Raw genomic sequence first — 27827 nt, forward strand, 5'->3', positions numbered from 1 at the left:
GAGCACAAGCCCATACTGGTATGTAGTTTAAAAAAACTTTTGAGCATTCCCTAAATTAACTATTTCATTGCTTGCCATGTAACCTTTCTTTTAACAAGGCAGCATCTATTCACGCTTGCAGCTTTGTAACTATCCCTAAATCCTCTTCTGTTTAGAGTTAACCAAGAGCTTAGCTGGCAACTTTCAGGCTTTTGCTCCTCTGGTCAAGTAGGAATGAACCCTTGAAATCTGGACCTTTCCTATTTTCAGTAATCTTTCCTTTACCCTAGAACTCTTCAGTGGACTTAATTCACTCTGGAATCAGTAAATTTTCAACATCTAAACTGCCTAAATGCATCTTGGCTTCAGTAGCCTTCTTTTTTCTTTCTCTCCAAAATGCTAGTGATAATTCCTCCTTTCTGTTAGGTCATCAGCCTGTTTTCACTTCCTGGTTTTAACGCATAAACTCCATTATGAATTGGTGTAGCTACTGTACTTTCAGGAACAACTCTATGTAGTAGCAACCCATCTGTCTCATCGCTCCAACAACTTCTTTTTTTGGTAATCTCTTAAGTTTCATGATGTGAAGCAGTCAGTTTTGCAGACATTTCTTCTTAGTTGTAACATCTAACTTAGTACTTTCAGTACAGGATTGGCCTTCTAGAAGTTGGTAAAAGTGGATTACTGTAGTTCCAGGGGATACTTGAGAACTGAACAACTAAATTTATTACTTTGGTACTTATTTTTATCTTTTATTTTAATTACAATGGTATGTGTCTTATATAGTCCTTGTTGACATAAACCTCGAGGTTTTTGTAGATGATGGCTATGCATGCATATTGTCTGTCTGTCTGTCTGTCTGTCTGTCTGTCTGTCTATCTATCTATCTATCTATCCACCACATTCTCAAAAAGCAGAAAAGTTTCATATGAAATATTTGAGCAAAGAAAGAAAAAATAAAATGCATTTTTATTATAAAAACTGTTTAGTACAAAATGTTAGAAAAACCCTCTAGATATATCTTATACCAAATTGCTGTACAATAATTTAGGAAATGATATCTCTATCAATAAGATTATTAAACCAAAATGACTTTAGATCGAGATTTCTCTCTCTCAAGTACTGTCCCATGTGTCTATACAAAAAAAGTGGGAAATCTTTTAAATGTCTTTAGTTTTTTTCAGGACTCTTTTCCTGGAATGAATTTCCATTCTTCCTATCAGAAATGGTTTCTTTGTTTAGTTCTAATACACTGGCTTTGAATTTTGTTATGTCCAAAAATTTTCACACTGCGTATCTTCAGCCACTTGGTATGCAACCTTTCAACTACTTTTGCTTTTTCTCAGGCTGTATTGAGATGATCTTCACTGATTCCAAAGAATCTGGAATTATATTTCTGAAGGATCAAAACTAGCAGATAGACCCTGGAAATCAAGGCTAGCTGAATATGAAGAAGGATCCACCATACCAACAACTTTTTAAACTCTGCTTGTGCTGGAGCCTCTGTAATTTCTTGCTTTTGCCACTGCTGTGCTACCTTGTGGGCTTCTGATGAACACTTTTCGGTGTTGAGCTTGCCAGATGTTTTCCAGATAAGACACTGTCTGAGACTACAGTTCTCAATGTCAAGCTGTTGTTCAAGGTTTCATCAAGCTTGCGAGTCTCTGATTCCAGAACAGCTGCCTCAGGTTTCCTAGCCACAACAGCTAAAGAGTTTACAAGCTCTTGATGTAAATCTGAAAGCTCTTGATTTGTTTTGGTATAGCTGGTGATGTAATTCTGCTTCTGCTTCCGTTCTAGTGATAGCTGTGATTGTAGAACAAAAACCTAAAACAAGAACAAATGACATCAAGAACTAATGAATTATTTCCCTTTGAAGAACTTAATTTCTAATTTTCAGCACAAGGAACAGTATCTTATGTAAAGTAAAACTGTTAGATTTATTATTTAACATATCTAATATTACTAATAAATTCTGAGAAAATGTTATGTGATCGCTAATAATCAACACTGACTTGATGGTGCACAATTTACATTTTTTCATAGCAATGCATTGTGCATTTAACAGCAAAAACTGAATTATTCAAATGACGTGGATAAAAATATTTTGATTTTTTTTTAAAAAAAATAAATAAATCAGAATTCCTTAGGGAAGTACGAAATGATTTTGAACACAAAATGTCCCAAACTGTTCTGACTGGGATTTTCTACTTTAAACTGTCCTTTAAGGTCATTACTTACAAAGATTATTGTGAATCTTTAAAAATGCAGTTACTTTGGAGGTGCAGCTCTCCAACAATGGAAGGTAAGAAAAGCAGTTCTAAGACACGTAGTTCCAATTATAAACTACACACCTGTTTTTGTAACTCTGCCAGTTGCTTTCGGAGAACCTGGGTTTCCTTCTAGAGAGAAAGAGAGAGAAAACTCAAATCAGCTACTTATCTTCAAGAAGTCTATTATTTAGGAAGAGAAAATTATTTATACAGCTTGGATTTTCTTTCAATTATTCAGGTTCAACCCAACAATTATAAACTTTAGTTAAATATAAAAGTAAAGGTTTCCCCTGTCCAATCATTTCCAAGTCTAGGGGGCAGTGCTCATTTCTGTTTCTCAGCCAAGGGATCCAGCATTATCCAAAGACATTTCTGTGGTCATGTGGCCAGCATATCTAAACACTGAGGTGCACAGAATGCTGTTACCTTTCCACCAAAGTGGTACCTATTTATCTACTTGCCTTTGCATGCTTTCATACTGCTAGCTGGGCAAGAGCTGGGGCAGGTAATGGGAGCTTATCCTGTCGTGCGGTGCTCGGGTCTTGAACCCAGGTGGTCAGCTTTCCAGATTACAAGCGCAGCAGTCTTTAATTGCTGAGCTATCGTGCCCCTAGTTAAATATAATACTATCTAAAAGCAAAAGGGAAGGAAATAATGGATAGTTTTAAGTACAACTTCCGATAATAAAATATCCAAGCCCTTCAGAGCAGGGATCCAGGATATCTGAGGAACTGTCTCAACCCAATGAGACTAGCCTGCCCTACCCATGCTGACAGAAGGGGCATGTGTCAGATTCCATCATCAAGGAATTTGGGAGGGCAGGGTCCAGACAAAGAACCTTTTCAGCTGTGGCTCCTGGGGAACATTGTGCTCCCCACGGTGAGATCTGCATCCACCCTTTTGGTCTTCCGAAAGGACTTGAAGATATAGCTCCGTCGACTGACCTGCGACCCCAATGAGGGTGCATCATTCTGTAGGTGGCCAATGGATTAGATAACATACCACCTCCTACCCATATGCACTTTGCTCCCTTCCTCTTCAACTTGGTCAGTTTAATTTTAACTAGTTTTAAATTTAAGATCTGTTTGTTTTATGCAGCATTTTTATTTAATGATTGTAAGCTGCCTTTGGTGACATGGGTGGCATAAAAGTTTTATATGTATGTATGTATGAATGTGTGTACGCATGTTCAAACCTTTGAAATGGAAAGAGTCTTTTGTGAGCCAGAGTCAGCTTGTGAATATTCAGAAGTTAGACAAAAGTCTCCATGACTCCTTTTCAGTTTCCTTCGTTCATGTTCTACCTGTAATCGATAAGAGAGATAAAACCATTATCCTAAATTAGGTAAAACTGGCTAATCCTGACTGCTGACATTGAGCAAATTACTGAAAATAAGACAAAGAATACCAAGTACAAACACTGAATTGTGAACAGCCCTAAATTTCTGAAAATAGGTAATGTGTAAAAGAGTAGTCACCACCCAGTAAAACTTAGGAAATCAGCAAAAAGAGTGAGCAGGTTTTATTTTATTAACTACATTGTGAGGTACGTTTGTGAACCTTTATAAACTAGTACTGTGATCTATAAGATTAGAGCTTTATCTAAATCCTATTAATAGATAAAAAAGATTCTGAAAACAGCATGTTGTATCATTCTTTATTGAATATATTAACCAGATAGTTAGAGAAGGTTATGTGAAGCTTTAGATTTAAAAACACAGGCTCCCTCTTTCAACCAAGAGTATATTGTGCCCATAGATATCTTCCATACATTGGCTTGGAGTTGTTTTAGCCCATTCCTCTTTGACTCACCAATATACTTGGGCTGTCTTGCATGAACTGCTTCTTGAGGTCATACTACAACATTTGTGTTGGGTTAAATCATGGCTTTAGCCCTCCCATTCAAAAATGAATTACTTTTGGTTCAGCCATGTTTTTACATATTTACTTTGTGTTCAGAACTACTGTTCTTCAGCTTATGCACAAATACCCTGACATTCTCCTGTAAAATTCATTGATATAATCCAAAATCCATTACTTCCTCAATCAACTGAAAGCAATTCATTACTCAATAATATTTATTTGGTAAATGACCAGCAAACTGAAATCCATCAAGGTCTTGAGACTGCAAAGCATACTATCATACTTTCAACTGCTAAGTTTCATGTTTGGGAAGATGTTCTTTTGTTTCAATATAGTATTTTATTTTCTGCAGATGTAATATTTCTCATTATTAATCCCAAAATTCTATTTGTGTCTCACTTGTCTGCAGATTTTTCCCCCCATAGTCTGTTCAATGATCTCTGGCAAACTTGAGATGGGTAAGGTAACAACATTAGACTTTCTCCATTTATTGTCTGTCTGTCTGTCTGTCTGTATTGATGAGGTCCATAGTCTCCCATAATGGTTTTATAGTCCTTTTAAGCATTGAGAATTATTTTTCTTAGGTGTACAAAGAACTCTTTTCATTAGGGCCTGACTCGCTTCCATTAATTAAAAATATATGACTCAATTTACCTCTTTATCAGAGCTTAGGGCTTCACATTACCTTTTTTATGAACACAGTAAAGGTTGACTCATTGTATTCAATAAAAACATAACAGTGCATTGTCTTACACATTCACTGTTTAATCAGAAGCTTTTCAATGAGAGAGTTTAATCATTAATTTGATCACATTATAGGACAAAGAGCTACTCTAACCAATCACTGTATAATGAAGGCTAACATACGATTACATTGCACTGAAAAATAATGCTGACCTTACTTATTTTACCTTTTCAGAAAAGCTTACCTCTTGCAATGCATCTCTTAATTGGGCATTGTGCTTTTCTAAACCATGTTTATCATTCTCCAAACTGGCCACAGCTTGCTGCAGAAGTTGTAAACGCCTATACAAGAGTTGTTTTTCAGCCATCCATGTCAGCTGTCCCTCTTTTTTCAAAGCCTGCATGACACAAAAATGGTGCAGTACAAAAGAAGAATATAAAGTCAGGATACAAAAAAATAGGAGGCGGTCACTCACAAATGAGGGTGATTTTGTCCCTTGGATAGTACATGACTTTTTCTGAAGAAACCTTCATATGTTGCTATTGTAAATTTCAGAATCTTAAGCAATAAACTGCTTAAGTTAGATATGTCAGTTGCATCAGTTCCTATAGGAGTAACTGTTAATCATTTGGAATAAAATCAATAAAGACTAAACTTAAAATACTTGCTAATTTATTACTACATAATATGACATAGAATGGGAAGCAAAAAGGCATATAGAATTATAATGAAGTTATACTTTAAGGTACAAAAAAACCTGATGAAAATTCGAATACATCTTGCTCTTCTATATGACACATTGCTATCTCACATGTTTCATATCCATTCTTTTATCTCACCTTTCCAGCTTCATTATGCTGTACCCCTGGTACATCGTTTTCACTGGATAGCAGATCAGTAACTCCCACCAGAGTTTCAATAATAAATCTTGCCTCCTTCAGAGTTTTGAAAGCTGTATCCAATTGTTCCTACAGGAAAATAAATAATACTCTGCTTATTTGGGTCTGCAAAATGTTTTCTTACAAAATGAACATATCCTGGAATATGTCATTTACAGTGCTGACATCAAGACAAAACATTCCAAAGTTAAAATGCACATTTCAATGTCAAATCATATCCAGAAGAGTCTTTTCTAGAATCAGGATGTTCCATGGCAGAATATATGGCAAACAGTTAATAGTTGAATCCACACTCAAACTCCTCAGAAAGATTATAGCTATGTTATTAGAGAGCTCATATGAAGTGAGTGTAAATGATACAGTAACTCATAGCCTCTTGGTTTTTCTCCCTGTCTCTCCTCATTTATTATTTACATCTTAAGAATCCAAGAAAATTTCATTTTAAACCACTTTCCCTTTAAAAATATAAACAGTGCATCTCTAAAAGAGAATAAAAATGATAGATATAATTTTTAAAATATAACTTTACTGCTCACGTGCTTTATAAAACATGCTGAACCTGTAACAGTTTGCATGCATTTTAAGATGAAATGCATACCTGGAGATGAAGCCTATCCATATCTCTTTCTGAAACCATGCTCTGTGTAACAGCCATTTCCTCCTTTAAAATTCTGATAGCCTCTTCACTTCGGGCAAGAGTCAGATCCAACTTCTGTGCTTTCTGCCTCCATTCTATCTCACCACTCTCTGTCTGTTTTAGAACAGCTATCATATGATTCAATTCTTGTCCGTTTATCATTTTCTCATTTTCCAAATGTTCAATCTTTTCCTTCTGCCATTGCAAGCACTGTTCTTTTTCCTTAATAACCTTCCTTTGAGCTAGTTCTTCTTCCTTCCACATAAAAATTTTCTCAATACAGCTATGGAAATTGTATTCTTTGTTATCCTGCAATCTCAGAGCTGAGATTATTTGCTTTATCTGATCACTGTAGGTTAGTAATTCCTTCTCTTTATCTTTGAGTCTCTCTTCTAGTTGCTCAATTTTTCCTTTTTGCAATTCATTCTCAACATCTTTCTTCTTTATAAGTTGGTGGTGCTTCTGCTTTTCTTCAGGCTCACCTTTCATTGGTTTTTGACTTCTCTCATCTTGACAATTTATCTCTTTGGTTTTTTTATCAAGCAATTTCTCTTGCTCTCTGGGATGTTTTTCACGTTCTTGCTCATTTTTGTCTTGATAGTGCAAAAGCTCTTCCTTACTTTTTTGTTCTCTCTGTGTGGCTTCTACTTTAGCCTGGTACTTACTAATTTGTTCTGCTTGCTTCCTAAGCTCTTCTTCTTTCTCTGCATTCAACCGATTAATCCTATCCAGATCCTGCTGTAGACTTAAAACAGTGTGCTGTACTTCCTCTTTCTGTTTTGAGAGTTCCTTGATACACATTTGTAAGGATTTTGCTTCCTTTTCTTTGTCATGAAGGGAAGACCTGGTGAGGTGAAGTTTATCCAAGATAAATTTTGTCCGTGCCTCCTGTTGTTGAACTTGCTGGAGGTTCTTCTCCTTTAAATATTTGATCTGCAATTCTCCAGTTTTTAAAGCTTGTTTTGCTTGTTGAAGTTCTGCTTGCAATCCTTTTATTAGCTTTACATTCCCTTGTGTGTTCTTTTCATGCTGCTCTTTCAGGGACTCAATTTCTTGTTCTCGCCTTTTAAAGAATACTTTGAGTTGTCCCAGCATTTCAGAAGTTGTTTCCTGTAGTTTTTGCTTCTTCTGTTGCTTTATTTGTTCATCTGGAAACTCTGCATTACCTTCTCTCTCCTTCAGCAGTCCTGAGCTGTAGTGGATATCTTCAAGAAGAACTCTTATCTGGCTTTTTGATTCTTCTTCATGCTTTCTTTGGAATGCCAATTCTCTGTTGTTTTCCTCCAAAGTTGCCTGTGTCTTGGCTATATGTTCATGAAAAGCCATTTGTTTTATTTCCATTTCTTCTTTCATTTCTTTCATTTGGTTTTTTTGTGCCTTGAGTTCTTGTTCTCTTTGGGTCAAAGTCAACGTCATCTGCCTCTGCTTCTCAGAAAGCTCACTGAGATGCTCTTCCTTCTGAGCTTCAAGCTGTTGGAAAATGGATATCTGTTCCCTCTGGGATTCTATTTCCCATTCTTTGTCCTTAATTATGGCTTTCATGTGTTCTAGGCTTGTACAAAGAGCTTTCTCACGCTTTTCCCCCTGTTCTTCCCATTCTTGGAGTAGCTGTTTTTGAGATGCAAGTTCCCAACCTTTTTCATTCATCTTTATTTTCATGTCATCTAGATCTTTCAGCAAAGCTCCAATTTGTGTGGATTCATTATGTTCCATAGTCTGAATTTTCTCCTCTTTGATGTTAGCTTCCTTGATTTTTTCCTCCAGATTCAGAGTTAGGCTTTCAATTATTGTTTTTTGGTTTTCTGATAACTCTTGTAGTTTTTGAAGCTTTTCTTGTTGGGATTTCAAAGTCTGAACAGCCTCTTCTAGATCTAGATTTAGTTTCTTGAGATCAGCCTTTTGCATCTTATCTTGCTTTGTCAGTTCTTCAATTTGCATTTTTTGGAAGTCAATTTCTTTGCTTCTGTTTTCTAGATTTTTAGTGAGATGCTCTAAAGCAGCCTTTTGCATTTCTTTGTGATTCTCTAAATCCCTAATCTGCTGTAGCTGGTCTTTTATTTCTTCATGTCTCTTTTCTACAGTAACATTGAGCTGATCCACAGTTTCCTGAAGTGCTCTTCCTACCTCTACCTCTTTCTGCAAAGCCACAAATCTCTTCTGATGAGTCTCAACGTCCTCATGTTTATTTCTGAGAGTGGAGAGAGCTGTTTGAAGCTCTTGCTCCAGGGTCTCATTCATCTTTTCCATGGCTCTTGCTCGAAATTCTGAAGCTTTCACTGATTCCTGAAGAAGCTCCAACTCCCGTGTGAGCTTTTCTTTAGTCATTTGTAAGGTGCCCCGCTCATTCTGAAATGCAAAAAGAATTATTTTCTTCTTGTTCGTTATTCCAGAACTCTACTGTTCAGAGACAACATTCATTCAAATGTAAATCTTGCACAAAAATGCTTGTCATTTTTTAAAAATGAAATGTTTGATAAAACATATCATTTCCATGCATACCGTAGTTTCCGGCGTATAAGACTACTTTTTAACCCATGAAAATCTTCTCAAAAGTCAGGGGTCGTCTTATACGCCGGGTGCTGAAAATTTAGGGACAGGGCTGGCTGGAAAACCTGGAGCGGATCTCCCATTTAGTCTGCGCAGGGAAAGCGGGACCAATTGGAGAAGAAGCTGCAGTTTGTGATTTTTTACAGGCTGGGGTCTGGGCATCTTTCCTTCTAAAGTTGAAGAGCAGCTGTAGTATATCCCAACTTGAAAGGCAGGTGGGGAAGGCAGCAGCCAGAGCAGCGGCTTACCTCTAAGGACACATTTGACTCAGGAACTGGGCGGGCTGGCTGGAAAACCTGGAGCGGATCTCCCATTTGGGTTTTTTTTTAAATCCCATTTATATCCTGCCCTTCTCTGAAGACTCAGGGTGGCTTACAATTTAAAGCACAAATCAATGTGCTTAGCAATAGCCTTCATTCTGTGTATATGCCTGTTTATTAGGGCTTTCACACACACCCCCAGCAGCATTATTACAAAGTCAGCTTATTGCCCCCAACAATCTGGGTCCTCATTTTACATACCTTGGAAGGACCTGCACTAATTGCAGGCAGCTGGTGTTATTTAAGGCTCTGCGCAGGGAAAGCTTTAGAGTGAATTAGGAAAAGTGAAAAAGTGAATTAGGAAAATAGGGAACGGTTGCTGGAATTGGGTATGTGTAGCTTAACGAAGAGAAAGGTGAGGGGTGACATGATAGCAGTGATCCAATATCTCAGGGGCTGCCACAAAGCAGAGGGAGGCAAGCTATTCTTCAAAGCACCTGAAAGCAGGACAAGAAGCAATGGATGGAAACTAGTCAAGGAGAGAAGCAACCTAGAACTAAGGAGAAACTTCCTGACAGTTAGAACAATTAACCAGTGGAACAACCTGCCTCCAGAAGTGGTGAATGCACCAACACTGGAAGTTTTTAAGAAGAGACTGGACAGCCATTTGTCTGAAATGGTATAGGGTTTCCTGCCTTAGCAGGGGGTTGGACTAGATGACCTCCAAGGTCCCCTCCAACTTCTTCTTCTTCTTCTTCTTCTTCTTCTTCTTCTTCTTCTTCTTCTTCTTCTTCTTCTTCTTCTTCTTCTTCTTCTTCTTCTTATTATTATTATTATTATTATTATTATTATTATTATTATTATTATTATTATTATTATTATTATTATTATTATTATAGTTTAATCCACTTGCACTGTTTTATGTTTACATGTTTGATGACAAACAGCCTTATGTTTATAAGTGACAGTTTTCCTACTAAGCACCTGCATGTCATAAGCATTTGAATTAAAATTACCATATTAAAATCAAATCTGATGATTTTTAATTTTTATTTGGTGTGCGTTGGAAGAGGGGTAGTCTTATACGGCGAGTATAGCCCAAACCCTATAATTTAACAGGAAATGTAGGGGATCGTCTTATACGCCCAGGCGTCTTATACGCCGGAAACTACGGTACATAAGTTATCTATTCAAAATATTTACTACTGGGCAGCCAGTACCTGCACATGGAGAAAATCTTTAAATTATGGTTAAGCATAATTTAACAACAACAACAGAGTTGGAAGGGACCCTGAAGGTCATCCAGTCCAACCCCCTGCTCAGGCAGGAAACCCTATGCCATTTCAGACAAATGGCTGCCCAGTCTCTTCTTAAAAACGTCCACTGTTGGAGCATTCACAGCTTCTGAAGGCAGGTTGTTCCACTGATTTAATTGTTCTAACTGTCAGAAAATTTCTCTTCAGCTCTAGGCTGCTTCTCTCTTTGATTAGTTTCCATCTGTTGCTTCTTGGATGGAAATCCAAGTAATTCTGTTTGATGATTCATGAAATCCTATTAGTAATTCAGAATTTGAGTAATAACTTTCTTGTCCATTAAATAAAACTTTTTTTCCCATAACAATTTAACTTTCTTAAATATTTAATTGTGACATATTTCTAATTTATCAAGAGCTATTCCATCCCTGATTAATACAAGAGAACAAGCTAGAAGCAGAAAAGATGGACCAGAAAATGGTTACTGCTCTAACTACTACTACGTACATTAGAAAGTGTGTGCTTCTGCAAAAGTGCAAAAGCTGTAAAAGAAACTTAGAAGAGAAATATAGTCACAATAGACAGTAAGAAACAAGTATTTATATGCCATCTATCCCTTTATAAAATCACAACGTGAAAGAAAATTAACTCCCTTAGGAAAAAATGTTTTCAACAGTTTATCAAATTTTAGGATATTGAACCTAGAAAATGTCTGGTATCCTTACCACCAAGCCTTTTCTTTGTTTCTCTGTGTTTTCAAGTTTCATTTCCAAACTGGTCAACTTTTCACGTAGACTCACATTCTCTTCCTTGAAAGCAATGACCTCTAACTTTAAGGCAGATTCTAAAGAGCTGCGTCTTCCTTCAACTACGTTCTTTTCTATAATGAAAAAAAAAGAAATAATAAACCCTCCCTCCATTCATTATAATAGTGACTTTTCTAACAAGAAAGCAATTTGGGGGGTATTTTAGCAGGTGCTAGTAACTAACTTAGAGGGACGCGGTGGCTCAGTGGGTTGGGACGCTGAACTTGTCGATCGGAAGGTCGGCAGTTTGGCGGGTCGAATCCCGAGTGCCGCGTAGCAGAGTGAGCGCCTGTTACTCGTCCCAGCTTCTGCCAACCTAGCAGTTCGAAAGCACGTAAAAATGCAAGTAGAAAAATAGGGACCACTCCGGTGGGAAGGTAACAGCGTTCCGTGCGCCTTTGGCGTCTAGTCATGCCGGCCACATGACCACGGAGACGTCCTCGGACAAGCGCTGGCTCTTCGGCTTTGAAGCGGACATGAGCACCGGCCCCTAGAGTCGGAAACGACTAGCACGCATGTGCGGGGGAACCTTTACCTTTACCTTAACTAATTTACTATTCAAAATAATTTCTAAAATATCAATGCATTTTCAGTATGAAATATCAAGGGACAAGAAAAGAAAGCATCTATGAAAATTTCTTGGAAAAAATAGCTCCAGAATGAACTACTAATTTTTTTATTAAAACTATTGTTAAGAACTGATTTTCTTAAAAGTCATCAGAGAAGATGGTTTGAATTTCCTACATCTGCTGGAGTCTCTGTCCTTCTGATATTATATTCAGTATTGCCGTATATAAGGAAATGATTTTGTTACTAAGCTTGACATAACAAGTACAATAATGAAAAGAGCTTGCTTTGCCACTGAAGGTTTTCTCTATCCCTGAACTCTTGTTTAGGGAAACTATCACATCTTTGGGTTATCACAGAGAAAGGTAGATGATGTACCTTCTTGGCACTGTGTCAGCCACTTTTGCAGCTCTTCCGCTTTGGCATTAATGCGTACCCTTTCTGTTTCCTTCTCAGTAAGTTCTTGTTTCAACTTCTCAGAATTCTTCCTTGCTTCATCCTGCCAAAAAATAAAAAAATACAACACATGCTATAGATATGCTTGAGATAGAGAAAGCTTTATAAAAAGATTTTTTTTAGATAATAGAAATTTTCATGCAGCAAATTATACATTACATTTTCATGGGAAACACTGCATGTTGCAAACTATACATCACAACTGCACATTAAAATTGTATCCTCTGTCTTCATCTGGCCTGTTTATAAACTTTTCCATATTGTTGTCTGTTACATCTTTTTTTGACTTTTTTTATAATCTTCAGAAATACAATTCTAGCCAGGATAGAAGTACTGGAAAATACATAATTTGAGTGTCCCAAAGCAACTGGAAACTGGACTTCCTTGGTATTGAAGGAAGGTTTCAAAGGTTTGAAAAGGTTTCGCTTCTTATCCAAGAAACTCTTCAGATTTATTACGCAAAAGAATTTATATACAGGTACTCCTTGACTTAAAAGGGACGCGGTGGCTCAGTGGGTTAGGACGCTGAGCTTGTTGATCAGAAGGTCAGCAGTTTGGCGGGTTGAATCCCGAGTGCCGCGTAACAGAGTTGAGCACCTGTTACTCGTCCCAGCTTCTGCCAACCTAGCAGTTCGAAAGCACGTAAAAAATGCAAGTAGAAAAATAGGGACCACTACGGTGGGAAGGTAACAGCGTTCCGTGCGCCTTTGGTGTCTAGTCATGCCGGCCACATGATCACGGAGACGTCCTCGGACAAGCGCTGGCTCTTTGGCTTTGAAACGGAGATGAGCACCACCCCCTAGAGTCGGAAACGACTAGCACGCATGTGCGGGGGAACCTTTACCTTTACTCCTTGACTTACAACAGTTCATTTAGTGTCTGTTCAAACTTACAATAGCACTGAAAAAAGTGACATGAGCATTTTTCATAGTTACAACCTTTCCAGCATCCCCATGATCATGTGATCAAAACTGAGATGCTTGGCAACTGGTTCATATTTATGACCGTTGCTGTGTCCCAAAGTTGTGTGATCACTTTTTGTGACCTTCTGACAAGCAAAGTCAATAGGGAAGCCAGATTCACTAACAACCGGGTTATTAACTTATCAACTCTGCAGTGATTCACTTAACAATTGGGGCAAGAACAGTTGTAAAATGGGGCAAAATTCACTTGCAACCACAATTTACCTGCAACCTTCCTATTGACTTTGCTTGTGGGAAGCTGACAGGAAAGGTCATAAATCACAATCACATGACCACAGGACATTGCAATAATCATGTAGCTCATTGTCAAGCACCCAGATCACAAGTCTCAGATGACCAGATTTTTGAAGGCCTGTCATGACCACCACTCATTCAGTGCTCTCATGACTTCAGATGGTTGCTGAACAAGCGGCCATTAACCAAGAACTACCTGAACTACTAGCTATGCCCTTAACTGCATTTTTTTTACTTCCATCTACCTCAATTCTTAAGGAATTAATAGCAACCTATCAGTATAGTAAAAAGCCAATCATTATATTAAGTAAATTGATACATATCTGCTGAGCTTCTGAAATATAAGGCCATGATATGTCCTAATAATTGTCAAGGTTTATACAGCACTTAACAAGATAGAATATAAATGAACTTCTTAAGTGTTTTAATTTGGATTTTACTCCTTAGAGAGTTAAATTATTTATTTTGATTATCGGTAGCCAGTGAGAGACTTCTATGCTTCTATGTCGACTGGTGGCCCCCAGGGGGAGGGCCTTCTCTGTGGGCGCTCCGGCATTATGGAACCAACTGCCGGTTGAGCTCCGGACGGCATCAGACCTCCGATCCTTCCGCCGCGGGCTGAAGACCCACTTATTTGAATTAGCTGGTCTGGCCTGATGGGGGAATATGGGTTTTTAAATTGATTTTTAGTATTTTATTATTGTTGTTTTTAACTGGGCACTGGTTTAATTTCCTTTTAACCTTTGTATCGTTATTTATATATGCCCTGTGAACCGCCCTGAGTCCCTAGGGAGAAGGGCGGTATAGAAATCAAATAAAACTAAACTAAACTAAACTATGCATTTTTAACTTAATAATATAAGGAAAAGCATTGGGCAGACAATAATACCGGATTATCTAGTCCATGAGTCTATTCCTTAGTGGCCAGGGAGATGCCCAAGGGAAACTGATCAGCACATGTTTTCTGCAGCAACTATTTATACGTGTCCTTCATTTAAGAAAAAGATTTAAAGAATACTGTGCTGGATAATATGCCGCTATCACAATACGTTTATAAAAGTTTTACTATGTCTCCTTTAAAATGCCTGGAAGAAACCCAAAGAATGATGACACATTCATAAATCAAAAAGTAAGTTACCCGTTCAAGGTGAGCCTGCCAGAGATCTTGCCGCAAGTCTTGAAGTGCTTCTGCTACTCTCTCTGCTGTAATCTCTGTGGAACTGTCCTTAGGCGGAGACAAAGCCAGTTCTTTCAGATTATCTTGTTCTGAAGAAATAAGCCTGTTTGGTAACTGCACCTTCAGGTTAGGGTTATTAATTAGAAAGAAAGGGAAACCTAGATAAAACTTTAAAAGTCAAATTATCTACTGTGATAGATCTGAAACTGACATGGGTCTGCACTGCTTTCTATCTACAGTTTCTTATAACATGGAATATTGCTTTCACCAACCAGATAGCTTCCAAGTGTGTCAGAGCATCCATTTGGCCTACATTTCATATAAACTAATAATTTTAATGCCTTAGTTGGTGTTTCACAGTCTATGAGCCAAATATCCAATGTAGTTTGTAGCCAGATCTTGCCATCATACTTTATTTGTTTGTTTGTTTGTTTAATCATAAGCAGTAATTCAGAACCCAAAACTTATACTCTGCAATCCCAACCTTGCTTTTCTGATTTTTACTTATTCAATTTAAAAAGTTCTAAACAACCATTTATATAAATAGACCTTGCATGATGAATAATAAAAATACAGTGGCACTATACAGTACAAACACAATATAAAAGTAATACTTAAATTCTTAATCCTATATTTCACAACACATAGTACAAATAAAGCTTCTCTCTTTGACATATTAAAACAGCTGCATTTTTACTGAGGGGGGTGGGAATGAAGTAGCTGTGGATACCTATGCAGACAGGGATTACCAGAAGCTATTTCTGAAGCAGCTGCAGAAAAGCACTTCTTTTAAAGGATTTGCATATCCCTAATAAACACAATTTAAAATATGTAGCTAAAATGTTTTGATCTGGAGTTAAGGTCACTATTATTCTATCTATCTATCTATCTATCTATCTATCTATCTATCTATCTATCTATCTATCTATCTATCTATCATCTATTCAAAAGCCAATATCATTCATTTTAATTGCTCTTCCAAGTAGGTAATGATCAAACATCATTAAAAATTACAGTTGTTTTTCCTTCTATAAAAATTGCACCATTCTAACTTTCAGCTCTAGGACAAAGGCATTCAGAAGCCACTTCTGAAATCTTGCCAAAAACTGCAGACTTGACCAGGCAATCACCAGGAGTCAACACTGACTTGAAGGGGCACACATACACACAAATATTGAAATAATACACATACAATTTTGAACCAGAAGATTTTTTAATACTCGGACTCTTTAGGCTCCGACTCCAGCAACCTTCAATTCTTTATTTTGTTCTATTACAAACCATTTTTTTTTTCAAAAAAGTCAGTTCTACCTTGTATATCCTAGACAGCCAACAGACATGAATTACATAAGTTTATAAAGGTTATTGATTAGCAATTTATACTATTGATATAAAAATAAGCATCATGTTTTCTCCCTATCTTCTGAATATGTCACTGTCAACTCTACAAATAAGCATGGTTGCAGCCATTATTTTCCTACTCATTTTTGGTTGCCGTATAGATCGGAGGGAGGGGGGGTTGCCCAGGTGCTTCGCTAGTCAAAATAATCTTTTGTCCTGTGGGAAACAAGGTCATCGGCTGCTCCCAAGACTGCAGGCTGGGCATTGCGTAAAAAGCCTGCCAAGAAGATGTTTGGGGAACATAGTTGCTTGCATATTTTAATTCCATTTTAATTCCATTTTTTAGTTTTTAGTTTTAGGGGTGGGATTTTTTAACTTTGTATTGGGGAATTGTTACATGTGTCTCCATACTTGGTTTCACTTTTGACATGCTGATACTTTGTAACTAATAAGCATGTTCTTTGAGGAATTTGCAAGCCTCGAAGTTCGGCTTTATTCATCTGTCTGTTGGAACTTTGACATTAGACCAAGTCTCATAAAACTTTGTTTTTCAAGGTGCTGGGCCCCGACTGTCTACCCACTTACTTTTGGGAGAGCAGTGAAGACTCGGCGAAGACTTGAGATGGAGGAGAAAACTGAAACCGCTGCTAACCGCAACAGGACTCAGGCTGTCAGAGCGCAGGCTGGAGCTCCAGCCATTGAGGAGGCGTCACTGACAAGAGCTCGGCCCAAAACCAGGTTGATCCAACCTGGGAAGCTGGTACTGCAGGAAGTAGCTACAGCCCTAACAAACCTCTACCAAGCTGAGGCTGCCCCTCAGCACAGGAGCACTCTTGTAACTGCTGGAGAGGAGTTCTTATTGCTGCTGTCCCAGGGTTCTTCATCTGCGGACAGCAAGAAAGGAAAGCGGTCGATGGGATGGGACAATTCTGGAGAGTGGAGATTTCAGTCTGCAGTCCATAGCCCCTCGCTCAAACAGTTGAAGGAAAAGTTCGGCAGGCTGGAAGTAAAGGATATGATTCCTGTTGCCCAGGAGGTAGGGGCAATGGGGGGCAATGCCAACAACTACTCATCTCTTCCCCCCCACCACTGGAGTTCCAGCCCAACTGCTGCTTCGCTCATCCCCCAACCAGCTATGATACAAAGCTCTGTATCCCAGCCAAGTCCATTGCCGTGGCTTTGGGATGCCAGTCCTGGAGCCCAGCCAAGAGAAGTCCGGAGAGTGGTTCAGCCACGTCCCCAGGACCAGCAAGCCACCCATGCCCAGCAGCAGGTGCAGGCAGTTCCGCAAAGTGCAGGTACAGGCGGTTCTGCCCTGAGTCCTACGGGAAAGGGCGGTATATAAATTCAATAAAATTCAAATTCAAAAAGGTTCGAGCCGCCTCCCATCAAGTCCACCTTTGATGGGGATCCTGAGAAACTGACCTTCTTAAACTAGGTGTGGGCTTATGCCTACCTGGATGGGGCTATGATGGTGAATGTTGTGGCGGCAAATTTAGAGGGGGAAGCGGCCAACTGTGTGATCAGCCTCCATGATGAAGGGGCTCCTGAATTGCACAACATTAATCTATTCATGGAGCAACTGAGGGGTCATTCTGAAGATGAATCCCGAGCCCTGGTGGCCAAGAAAGAAATCCAACATCTTAAGCAAAGAGGTTGCCCTGCTAAGGAGTATGTTCGTGAATTCAGGAGAGTTGCTAGTCGGCTGGGGCAGGGGCCAGAACAGTCATTGATCAACTACTTCAAGCAGGGGATGGATCGCGACTTGCTTCAAGCCTGCATCATTCGAGGTTTTCCTAACTATTGTGTGAGTGGTACCACATGGTGGTGGTGCTAGACATTGAGTGGGACTGCCCCAGAAAGTCAAGCACCACCGAACCCAACTCGCTATGCGTCTAGGAAAAACACCTTTATGGCCGACGTTCCCAAGCCACTGCAGCCACCAGCGTCTCCCAAGCACCAGCCAGGGTTCCAATCAAGTGCTACTAGTATGGTCTGATGGGTCACCATGCTGTGGAGTGCCCAGCTCCTCACCCTCAACCCAGGAGCGCATCGGTCGCCACTGCAAAACCGCAAAGAGCTCCCAGAGGGGGAAGAGAAAAAACAAACTGGGCCCATCAGGACCTGGGTGTTGAAGCCTCCCCTCCTGCCAAGCTCCAATTCGAGCCACAGCAGATGCCGGCACCATATGACAGTGACAAGGAAGGCAGGGAGGACCCCATGAAGAGTCAGCCCATTCCCTCTTTTGCCATTCCCACCAGGCGAGTAGTGCCTAAAACAGGGGCCCACATGAATCTGAACATCCTAATAGACACGGGGTGCACTCAGTGCTTAATTAAAATACCCATTGTACTCAAACTGGGCATCCGAGCTAAACTACTGCCTCTACCCATGAAGTTTGAACAAGCTGATGGTTCACTCATCGGAGGTACTCCCGCCACGCACCTAACCGAACCTATGTGTTTAGAAATGGGTCGGCATTGGGAAATCATCCATTTTGTGGTGGTTCTGAAGATGACTGAAGCAATAATTTTGGGGCTAGCGTGGCTTGATAAATGATGTCCTAACATCTGGTGGGAGGAAGGAATGTGTAAATTAAGACTGAGGACAGGACACCCCCCCCCCCACAGACCTGGCAGTGATGATAAAACAAAGACACTTGCCATCAACGAAACCCTAAAGACTGTAGCCAAAAACCTGCCGGAGATTCAACTGGTCCAGACAGAATACCATGATTTGGCTGAAGCGTTTAGTGAGAAGGAATGTGACATCCTCCCCCCACACCAGGCTAGGGACTGTGCTATTGAAATTCTGCCTGGTGCCAAGCTCCCAACACCAAAGATGTACTCTGTGACACCCAGAGAGATGAAAGAACTGAGAGAGTACATTGATAAAAACTTAGCTCGGGGTTTCATTCAGCCAGCCAAATCACGTGTGGCTGCTACCATGCTATTCAAGGAGAAGAAAGATGGGTCTCTTAGATTATGCATTGATTTTAAAGGTCAGCATAGAAAATATGTTTCCCCCCCTCCCCCTGATGAAGGACATGTTAGCCCACCTGGCTAAAGGAATTTTTTTTACCAAGCTGGATTTAAGAGAGGCTTATTACCGGATCCGGATCAAGGAGGGGGACAGGCAGAAAACCACCTTTAATTGCCCTTTGGGGAGTTTCCAATTTAAAGTGATGCCTTTTGGACTGCAGGGGGTCCCCGCTGTGTTTATGTAATTGATAAATCAAGTGCTCCATGATCATTTATACAAGGGAGTTTTGGTTTATCTTGATGACAACCTTATTTACACCGAAACCATGGATGAACACATCAAATTCATCCGTGAGGTGTTAAAGAGACTGTTAAAAGCCAAACTGTATGCAAAGCAGTCAAAGTGTGAATTTCACCAGACACGGATTTCAAATGAGGGAATAGAGATGGACCCTGCCAAAGTTAAAGCGGTACTAGAAGGCAACCCCCATGCACCCGCAAGCAGCTTCAAAGTTTTCTGGGGTTTGCCAACTTTTATCGTCAGTTTATTCCCTCTTTCACAAAGATAGCCATGCCAATAATCAATTTACTCAAAACAGGAAAAGGAGGGGGGAAACCCTGACCTTGTCAGCCATTGTAATGGTCGTTAGAGTGCCAGGCCACGTTCTCTTTGCAGCTGAACCAGTCCTTAAGCACCCTGACCCTGAACAAGAATTCATCATTCAAGCCAATGAGAGTGACGTGGCTGTGGGTGCCGTTCTCTTACAAAAAAACCACAGAGGGGACTTACAACCTTGTGCTTACACTTCCCGAAAATTAACTGACATTGAGAAGAGGTGGGTTGTTTGGAAGAAAGAGGCTTTTGCAGTTCATTGGGCATTACTGACATGGTGTCACTTATTGGAAGGGGAAGAGATACTTTTTGAGGTGCGGACTGATCACAAAAATTTGGAGGCTCTGAAAACCCACTGTAAATTATCTCTGAAACAAGTTCAATGGGCTCAGTACTTCAACTGTTTTAATTTCACTTTAAAATAGTTTCCTGGGGGTAAGAACTTTTTGGCTGATGCCACATTTAGGGATGGGATTTTTTAACTTTGTATTAGGGAATTGTTACTTGTGTCTCCAGACTTGTTTTCACTTTTGACGTGTCGATACTTTGTAACTAATAAACACGTTCTTTGAGGAATTTGCAAGTCTTAGAATTCTGCTTTACCCCCCCTCCCAAATATAGTTCTACTACAACAGAGTTCTGACTGTGATATTTGGTTAAAAAATGACTTGTAAAGAACATACTGATCATTCACTTGCTCCTCAGACTTACCTCTATTAAGGAATGATGAACTCCAAAAGTTTTGGTCTCCATGCCCTCTAAGCTTTGGCTCAGGACTGTTACACAGCATGTACTGAAGTACGGAATGTAGTTTTATCAGCTGAGCTTGAGCTTCCCAATGAACTGAACAAACACGCTGACACTCAGATGCCAGTGCCTCTGCCCTACTCTCTGTGCTACATAGGCTTAAGCGCAACTGGGACATTTCAGCCTCCAGCTTTTCTATAGTGTCTTTGGCATGCTGCTCATTTGCATGGGAAACTTCCAGATCTTGAGTTAGCTGTTCCTCACGAGCTATCAAAGTTGCCTCCTTCTGTACCATCATCTGCTTGAGTGATTCCATCTATGGGAAAAACAACAAAACTTGGACACAGGAACAAGGATAACTCTAAGATAAATAAATACCTCCTAGGCAAAATAAAAGACAAACTTGGAAAAGTTAATTTAAGTACACAAAGGAATAAGCATGGTATATTATTACAAATATAGACCTCAATTTACAGCGCAAATGGGACCTGAATTTCCATCACTAAAGGATGCAGTCGTAGAGTGTAAGTACACTGCTTAGTGACACCAGTGCTTGCAGTCCTGGTTACTGTTTTTAATTGAATCCCATGGTCTTTAGGTGAGGCAACTTCCTGTCGTAGAGAGGCTGGGGGGAGGGTGTGCAGATAGGGGAAATTTACCCCAGTGACCCAGTGATCAGTTGGCTCTCCCTTTGACTTTCTGTGGAAACTGGCAAGGAAGATTGCAAATATTGATCATATGAGCGAGGGGTACTTGACCACCAGTCCTAAGTGCAAACAAGTTTCCAAGCATCCCGATTCCAATCAGATGGCCGCAGGGGTACTGGGATGGCCAGAACTCTGAGAAGCACTTGTAACCATTTATTCAGTGCAATATAACTTTGAAGGGTTGCTAAATGAAGGGTCATAAATCAAAGACTAGCTGTAGGGCATTACATATTATTATATCAGTTTTAGGCAAGTAAAGGAAAAAATTAAGCCAGGTTAATCCGAACAATGCAAGCAAGAGGCCAATGTATTAGAAAAAAAATAAAATACTGGAAGCAGGTTTTATTCTAAACATTAGTACGTGTACGTCGATAACATAGATCTGGCAATAAAGAGAAAAATAAAAAGGAACTGTTTAATGATACCTGATTAATGAATTCTTGCTCTTCATGTTTGTGCTCAGCAAGCATCTTTTCTGCTTGATGTAAGGCACTATTCAATTTGGTGATTTCATCCTGATGACCATCATCCCTCTCTTGCAGTTTCTTCAGCCTGAATTCCTTTTCCTCCAATGAGAGAATCAAGCTACAGCAGAAAAAAAAGCAAGATTTCAGTTGTAGGATAACCATATTTAAGTACAAAAACCCAGTTTTCTTTCCCATAGATGGTATCATCATGCAGTTTTAGTTCTTTTATGGTACACACATAAATGTACCATAAATGGTACACACAATTATGATATACAGGCAAAATTTAAGTATATATGCCAGAAAATAGTAATTATACAAAAATGTGTCAAACACAGTGTGTATCTGTAAAAGAAGATACCAGTACAAAAATTATTCATGCAACATAATTGGGAGAATATATAGCTGTGGTGGTAAACCTATGGCACGCGTGCCACAGGTGGCACGCAGAGCCCTCTCTATGGGCATACGCGCCGTTGCCCCAGTCCTAGGCCTTCAGCTGGGTTTTATAAAACCTTTTTGCTTTAGGCCTCTGCCGCTGTGTGCAAAAAAAAAGGTTCAATCAATCAATCTATTTCAACTCACGGGAAAAAAAAGATCTCGCAAAGTTGGAATTGATTGATTGAACTTTTCAGTTCCACTCAGTCTGCCATTACCACCGCAGACACGCCCACCCAATGGGCCACACCTACCCGGCACCCAACGATATATAAGTGGGTTTGGGGTTGCAGTTTGGGCACTCGGTCTCTAAAAGGTTCGCCATCACTGATATATAGGATTAAACTACCAAGAGATCATCTCTCTTAATGTAAACAATGTAATGTAAAAACAAGGGAGATCATACCAGCATTAATAGATACAGATGCATGAAAAAAATTTTTTATTATTTTAATCCCATTTATATCCTGCCCTTGTCCAAAGACTCAGGGCGGCTTACAATCTAAGCACAAATCAAATGTGCTTAGCAATAGCCTTCATTCTATGTATATGCCTGCTTATTAGGGCTTTTGCCCCCCCCCCAAGCAGCATTATTACAAAGTCAGCTTATTGCCCCCAACAATTTGGGTCCTCATTTTACCTACCTCGGAAGGACTGCAATCATTATATGGCAGCAATATTCCTGACAGGATACTACAACAATTAGTCAAATAATGCAGACTATAAAAGCTAAGCTTTAAGAAGTATAAAAAGCTGCCAATTTTTCAATATACAGTAAAATTACAAAACACTCTTTTGGAATAAACAAGGACTATCTTGTCTTTTTCTAAGAGAGGTTTTCACCAAGGGCATTCTAAAAAAAAATCTGTACATCCACACAATCATTGAATATTTATAGGGAATCAGCAAAAAGTAACTCTCTCTGAGATCATTATTTTCCACTTACAATTTACTGCAGTTTGTGCTTACCTGGCTCGTTCATGCTCCAGAGCCTGCAACGTTGCCTTCAGCTGCAAATTCTGGTTTTGTTCTTTCTTCATACATGTATCCTTACTTTCCATTTCTTCTTGCTTGTTATGAAGAAGGGCCTGAAATTCTGCATTCTGACGCTCAACTTTTTCTTTCCAACTCTGCAACTCTGAGCAGCGTTTCTGTGCCTCTTCCCAATGGCTCTGAAGCAGGGCACTTTCCTGTTCTGCCTCCTCCTGGTGCCTTTGAAATACAGCTTTCAGCTTGGCGTTCTTAAGTTCCACCTCCTCTTTCTGTTGCCGCAGATTCCTGTTCTGAAGCTCGGCGTCCCTTTTCTGATTCTGCAGCAGTTTAATTTGAGATTTGGCCTCTTCCCATTGCCTTTGGAGCTCAGAATTCTGAAGCTCCGCCTTTTCCCACTGACCCTGCTTTCTTTCCAGGGCTTGAATGGTGGTCTGCTGATGCTCTACCTCTTCTTGCTTTCCTAGTAGCTTGTGGTTTAGGTCTTTTTCAGTTTCCCACTGACTTTGCAGCATAGCTGTCAGTTCTGTGTTTCTTTGTTCCAACTCTTCCTTCTGTCTCTGCCACTTAATGTTCTGCTGTATGACCTCCTCTCTCTGTTTTCTCTCTGTTTCTAGCAGCTTCTGTAATTGTGACACTTCAAGTTCCTTTTGTTCAGACAATTCTTGCTTTTCTCTTAAATGTTGCTGAGCCTCCTGGTTAAACAGTTTACAGGAATCTTTTGAGGCCAGCAGTTGGAACTCCAATTCTTGTATCTTAAAAGAGAGAATCATAGATTATATAGTTTTCACAAGTGTCAACACAATGGTACACATTATACTACATACAAGTGTAAAGATGGTACATTATGACTCACCATAAACGAAGAGATAATGCTGCAGGTTTAAACATCTCAAGATAAACTAATATCAACCTGAGCTTTTTAAAGATCTCAGTATTTGTCTGATCATAACAGAAATGGTAGCAGTGCAATGGTGACATTACACCATTAAGGAACAATAAAATAAATTTGGCAGAAGGGAAGTTAGCTACCAGAATCACTGTCTTATTACATAACCCAAAATACCTGGCTTTTCTTAAAACAATACATATATTTCTTATAGAAATGTTTGTCTTTCTAATTTGCACAGCCTTCTATGTTCTGGAAAAGTTAACAAAGCACAGTTTTAGCTACACCCATAAATTCCCATTACAATTTCAGAAAGGCTGCATATTAACACAAGGCAAGAATGGGTTAAAGTAAAATCACCTGATTTTGTAAACTGTCTCGTTGATTAAGTAGGACATTTATTTCTTCTTTGAGAGATTTTATTTCCTCCTTCTGCTTTATTTTTAATGTTTTCACGGTATGTGTGGTATCTTTCAGCTTAGCTTCCAGAAGTTGTACATTACTCTGCCAATAAATACGTAATAATTGGGATTTAATATTTTAATCTATATCTGTGCATATCCAGGCTTAGTTTCTATAATAACATCTTTCTTTTATTAAGTTTCTAGATACTTATACAATCTAGGAGTATATACTCATGGATGCATATGGATTCAGAAGTATGTACTGCTTGATTGACTGATTTACTGTGCCACTCCATTCTCATAGGCTCTGAGCAGTGTACAATCATCAAAAAATTAAAACAATATAAAATCTATCTATACACTTTCAAAAATAGTGCCATCCGGCCTTATATTCTCCTATATAAATTCTACTTGTATATCTGAATTCTAAATTATATGTACATCTATGGTAATGAATAACGTGAACGAGATACCTGTAAGAGGTGAGATCTATTACTTAAGAAGTAATGTGTAATCTATTCTGTCCCATGGCTTATACACATTTTATGAAGAATAATGGCTATATATGGAAACAATTAAATCTGATTGTTTTTTTTATTTTCAAGTACACTATCAAAATTTGGCCGCAGAACAGTGGTAGATTTGTAAAAGGAAAATGTCCAAACAAGAACTGCACTGAGCTAGATTACACATTCTGCAAAACCCCAAAATAAAAAGCCCCCCAATTTTTTTTCTCATCACTTGCCACTAGAGTGGGCCCAACCACTTCCATCATGCCAGCAGAGGTAGCCAGTTGTCTCCCATTTCCAAGAGGTTAGGTGATCTGAAACCTGTTTTTTTTCATGATGGGGCCAGCCCTATGAAACAATTCATTTATCTCCAACTTCTGGATCTGGAAAAAGTTTAAGGTAAAGCTTATCCAGAGGGATTTTGGAATTTAACTTCATGTATTGTTTTGTGATAGATATAATGCATTTCTAGGATATTTTAGGTTTTTATTAGTGTGAGTGGACAAGAGACATTTTATGATTCGGGCAAGATAAAAACCTGATAAAATATAAATAAGGAAGGATGCAGTTGGTTTAACAGCAATTTTGCTAGTAAAATATACTATAAGCTTGTTAGAGTAGGTTGTCAAGAGCATCCTTTCATCATTTCAAAACCTAGAACTGAACTAAGTTATTATTTAAAAAACGTCTGTTGGATATTATTATGCTGATACTATGGTGGCAGAGAAAGACATTGTCACTACCACGAGATAGGCCATAGATTGGTTTTAATTCACATGCACCAAGATTTGCCTTGAATCTTTCTCAGCATCTACCTTCTTTTGCTAAATGTTTGTGAATTCCATTAGGCAGCAGATATCTCCCTTGGTATCCATCAAGCTCTTTCTCCATCACAAACTGGAAGACAGCATGCTAACTTCAGTACCATCTTAATTCACAAAAAAAGCCTCCCAAGGAGGACCCTACAGCCATATTTAAAAAATAAAAAATAAGCTAAGGCTATACAGAGTATGCTGGAAGCTAGAGGATATAAGATGAAGCCTTTTGGTAAATATGGTAAATTTGCAGTGCTAAACACACCAGGATAGCCACTTCCTAGGGCAACAATTCTGCAAGATAATCTGCAACATATTCCAAAAATTCCAAATGTATCCACCAGCCTGTACAGGGTTGCTAGCCCTCACATATAATCTCTAGGAACCTGGGCTCTATACAATAAGGAAGACAAATGAGGGTCTTGTATCATTGAAAGAGTAGTTTTTATACATCCAATATTGCTCTGAGCTGGATTCTTGGAAGATTTCACAGTATTTTTCACTAATCTGCTTATTCTTACCTGTTCCCTCTCTTCAAGCTTTTTCATTTCCTGATGAAGACATTCCAGCTGCTGAGAGGTATTAGCAAGGTTCTCATTTGTTTGGAAGATTTCCTCTCGTAACGATTTCTTTTCATTCTCTTTTTCTAGAAGAGCCTATAAATGAACAGAATAGAGTAGAGTAGAGTAGAGTAGAGTAGAGTAGAGTAGAGTAGAGTAGAATAGAGTAGAATAGAATAGAATAGAATAGAATAGAATAGAATAGAATAGAATAGAATAGAATAGAATAGAATAGAATAGAATAGAATAGAATAGAATAGAATAGAATAGAATAACAGAGTTGGAAGAGAGCTTGGAGGTCTTCTAGTCCAATCCCCTGCTCAGGCAGAAACCCTACCATTTCAGGCAAATAGTTTTCCAGTCTCTTCTTAAAAACCTCCAGTGTTGGAGCATTCACAACTCCTGAATTACATAGACATATATTTGGATCCATTAAATACATGACCTTTTAAAGCCAGAAGTATCATAGTAAAAATTGACAGTTCATAATAACCTGAAGCCAGGCCGCCTAGTTAGACTTGAGTAAAGTATGCTCAAATTAGATTCCCAGATATTAATCAGGGATAAATGTGTTTTAGAAACACACTGCATAAAACGGAATATTACTCAGAAACTAATTTTAAATAGTTTTTAAAACCTGTGAGACCAAATTCAGCACAGAAGATATATAAAACGTGAAAGTTTTAAATATACTTAAATATATAAGCAAAAGATTATCCCTTTACTATCTTGATTTTTTTAAAATCAGAGTTCTGCATAATAATTCTATTTTGATCACTAAAAATTTTTCAATATCCTCAAGAGTTCTTATTACATACACACACACACACACACACACACACAATTACAACTGTATACCTTCCAATTGGCTGTTATTTACAGACATACCTTTCACACATAGGTCTGCCTATGTTAGGTGTATATGTGTGTATGTATGCGTATACACATATACATATGCATACATACACACACACACACATATATATAAAAACTTCAGAAAACAAATATACATATACACATACACACACGTGTATGTGTATATGTATATGTATATACATATATGTGTGTGTGTATATATATATGTATGCATATGTATATGTGTATACATATACATACACACACACATATACACCTAACATAGGCAGACCTATGTGTGAAAGGTATGTCTGTAAATAACAGCCAATTGGAAGGTATACAGTTGTAATTTTTTAAAAAGTTAATATCTAAAGCAATAAAGAGGAATTAGTAGCGATAATATTTCACATTAGTATACTGGAGTCATAAATAATATCGTAAAAGAGAAAAACAAAAGGGGTGAAGCACAATCTTCCTGATATGTAGATTCTCAGCAATTACCATATTGGCAAGAGAATTTGGGGGAATGAAGTCTAAACAACGAACGGTGTTAAGAGTGGAGAAAGAAATTCTAATACAAGTCCTACTACCTCTTGTTTGGCATTTTCAGCTTTAATGAGCTCATCTTCCATATGGGTTTGAATATCAGTGATCTTCTGCTGCAGTTCCAACAGCTTCCTTTCACAGACATTTTCAGTCTCTTCTTTCTCCTTGACAACACATTCCAATTTTATTTGGTGATAGTCACGTTCATTTTCCTAGAAATACATCAGGCAAATCTAATAAATACATAGAGAAAAAAGAATGGTGTCTTCTTTCACCACTAAAGCAAATGTTCTGCCTTTAGCAAAGATTTGAAATGAGTTTACTAAAGACAAGCTGCTATACCTTAA

General features: G+C 38.7%; 1 protein-coding gene across 1 annotated transcript in view; it reads right to left on the reverse strand.

The window, feature by feature from the left end:
- Positions 1–913: 913 nt before the first annotated feature.
- Positions 914–27827, reverse strand: part of CEP250 (centrosomal protein 250) — a 40942-nt gene continuing 14028 nt past the window's right edge. The window contains exons 18-32 of the mRNA XM_081324552.1: positions 27525–27692; positions 26041–26175; positions 24152–24295; positions 22882–23657; positions 21433–21592; positions 20265–20616; positions 14580–14707; positions 12147–12267; positions 11121–11275; positions 6297–8681; positions 5639–5767; positions 5044–5196; positions 3448–3555; positions 2334–2381; positions 914–1806 (exon numbers count right to left, since the gene is read on the reverse strand). Of these exons, the coding sequence (XP_081180678.1) occupies positions 1513–1806; positions 2334–2381; positions 3448–3555; positions 5044–5196; positions 5639–5767; positions 6297–8681; positions 11121–11275; positions 12147–12267; positions 14580–14707; positions 20265–20616; positions 21433–21592; positions 22882–23657; positions 24152–24295; positions 26041–26175; positions 27525–27692 (5256 nt within the window). The 3' untranslated portion in view covers positions 914–1512. The remainder of the gene's footprint in view (positions 1807–2333; positions 2382–3447; positions 3556–5043; positions 5197–5638; positions 5768–6296; positions 8682–11120; positions 11276–12146; positions 12268–14579; positions 14708–20264; positions 20617–21432; positions 21593–22881; positions 23658–24151; positions 24296–26040; positions 26176–27524; positions 27693–27827) is intronic.

The sequence above is a fragment of the Vipera berus genome, assembly GCF_964194415.1.
Source record: "Vipera berus genome assembly, chromosome: 3".
Classification (NCBI taxonomy): domain Eukaryota; kingdom Metazoa; phylum Chordata; class Lepidosauria; order Squamata; family Viperidae; genus Vipera; species Vipera berus.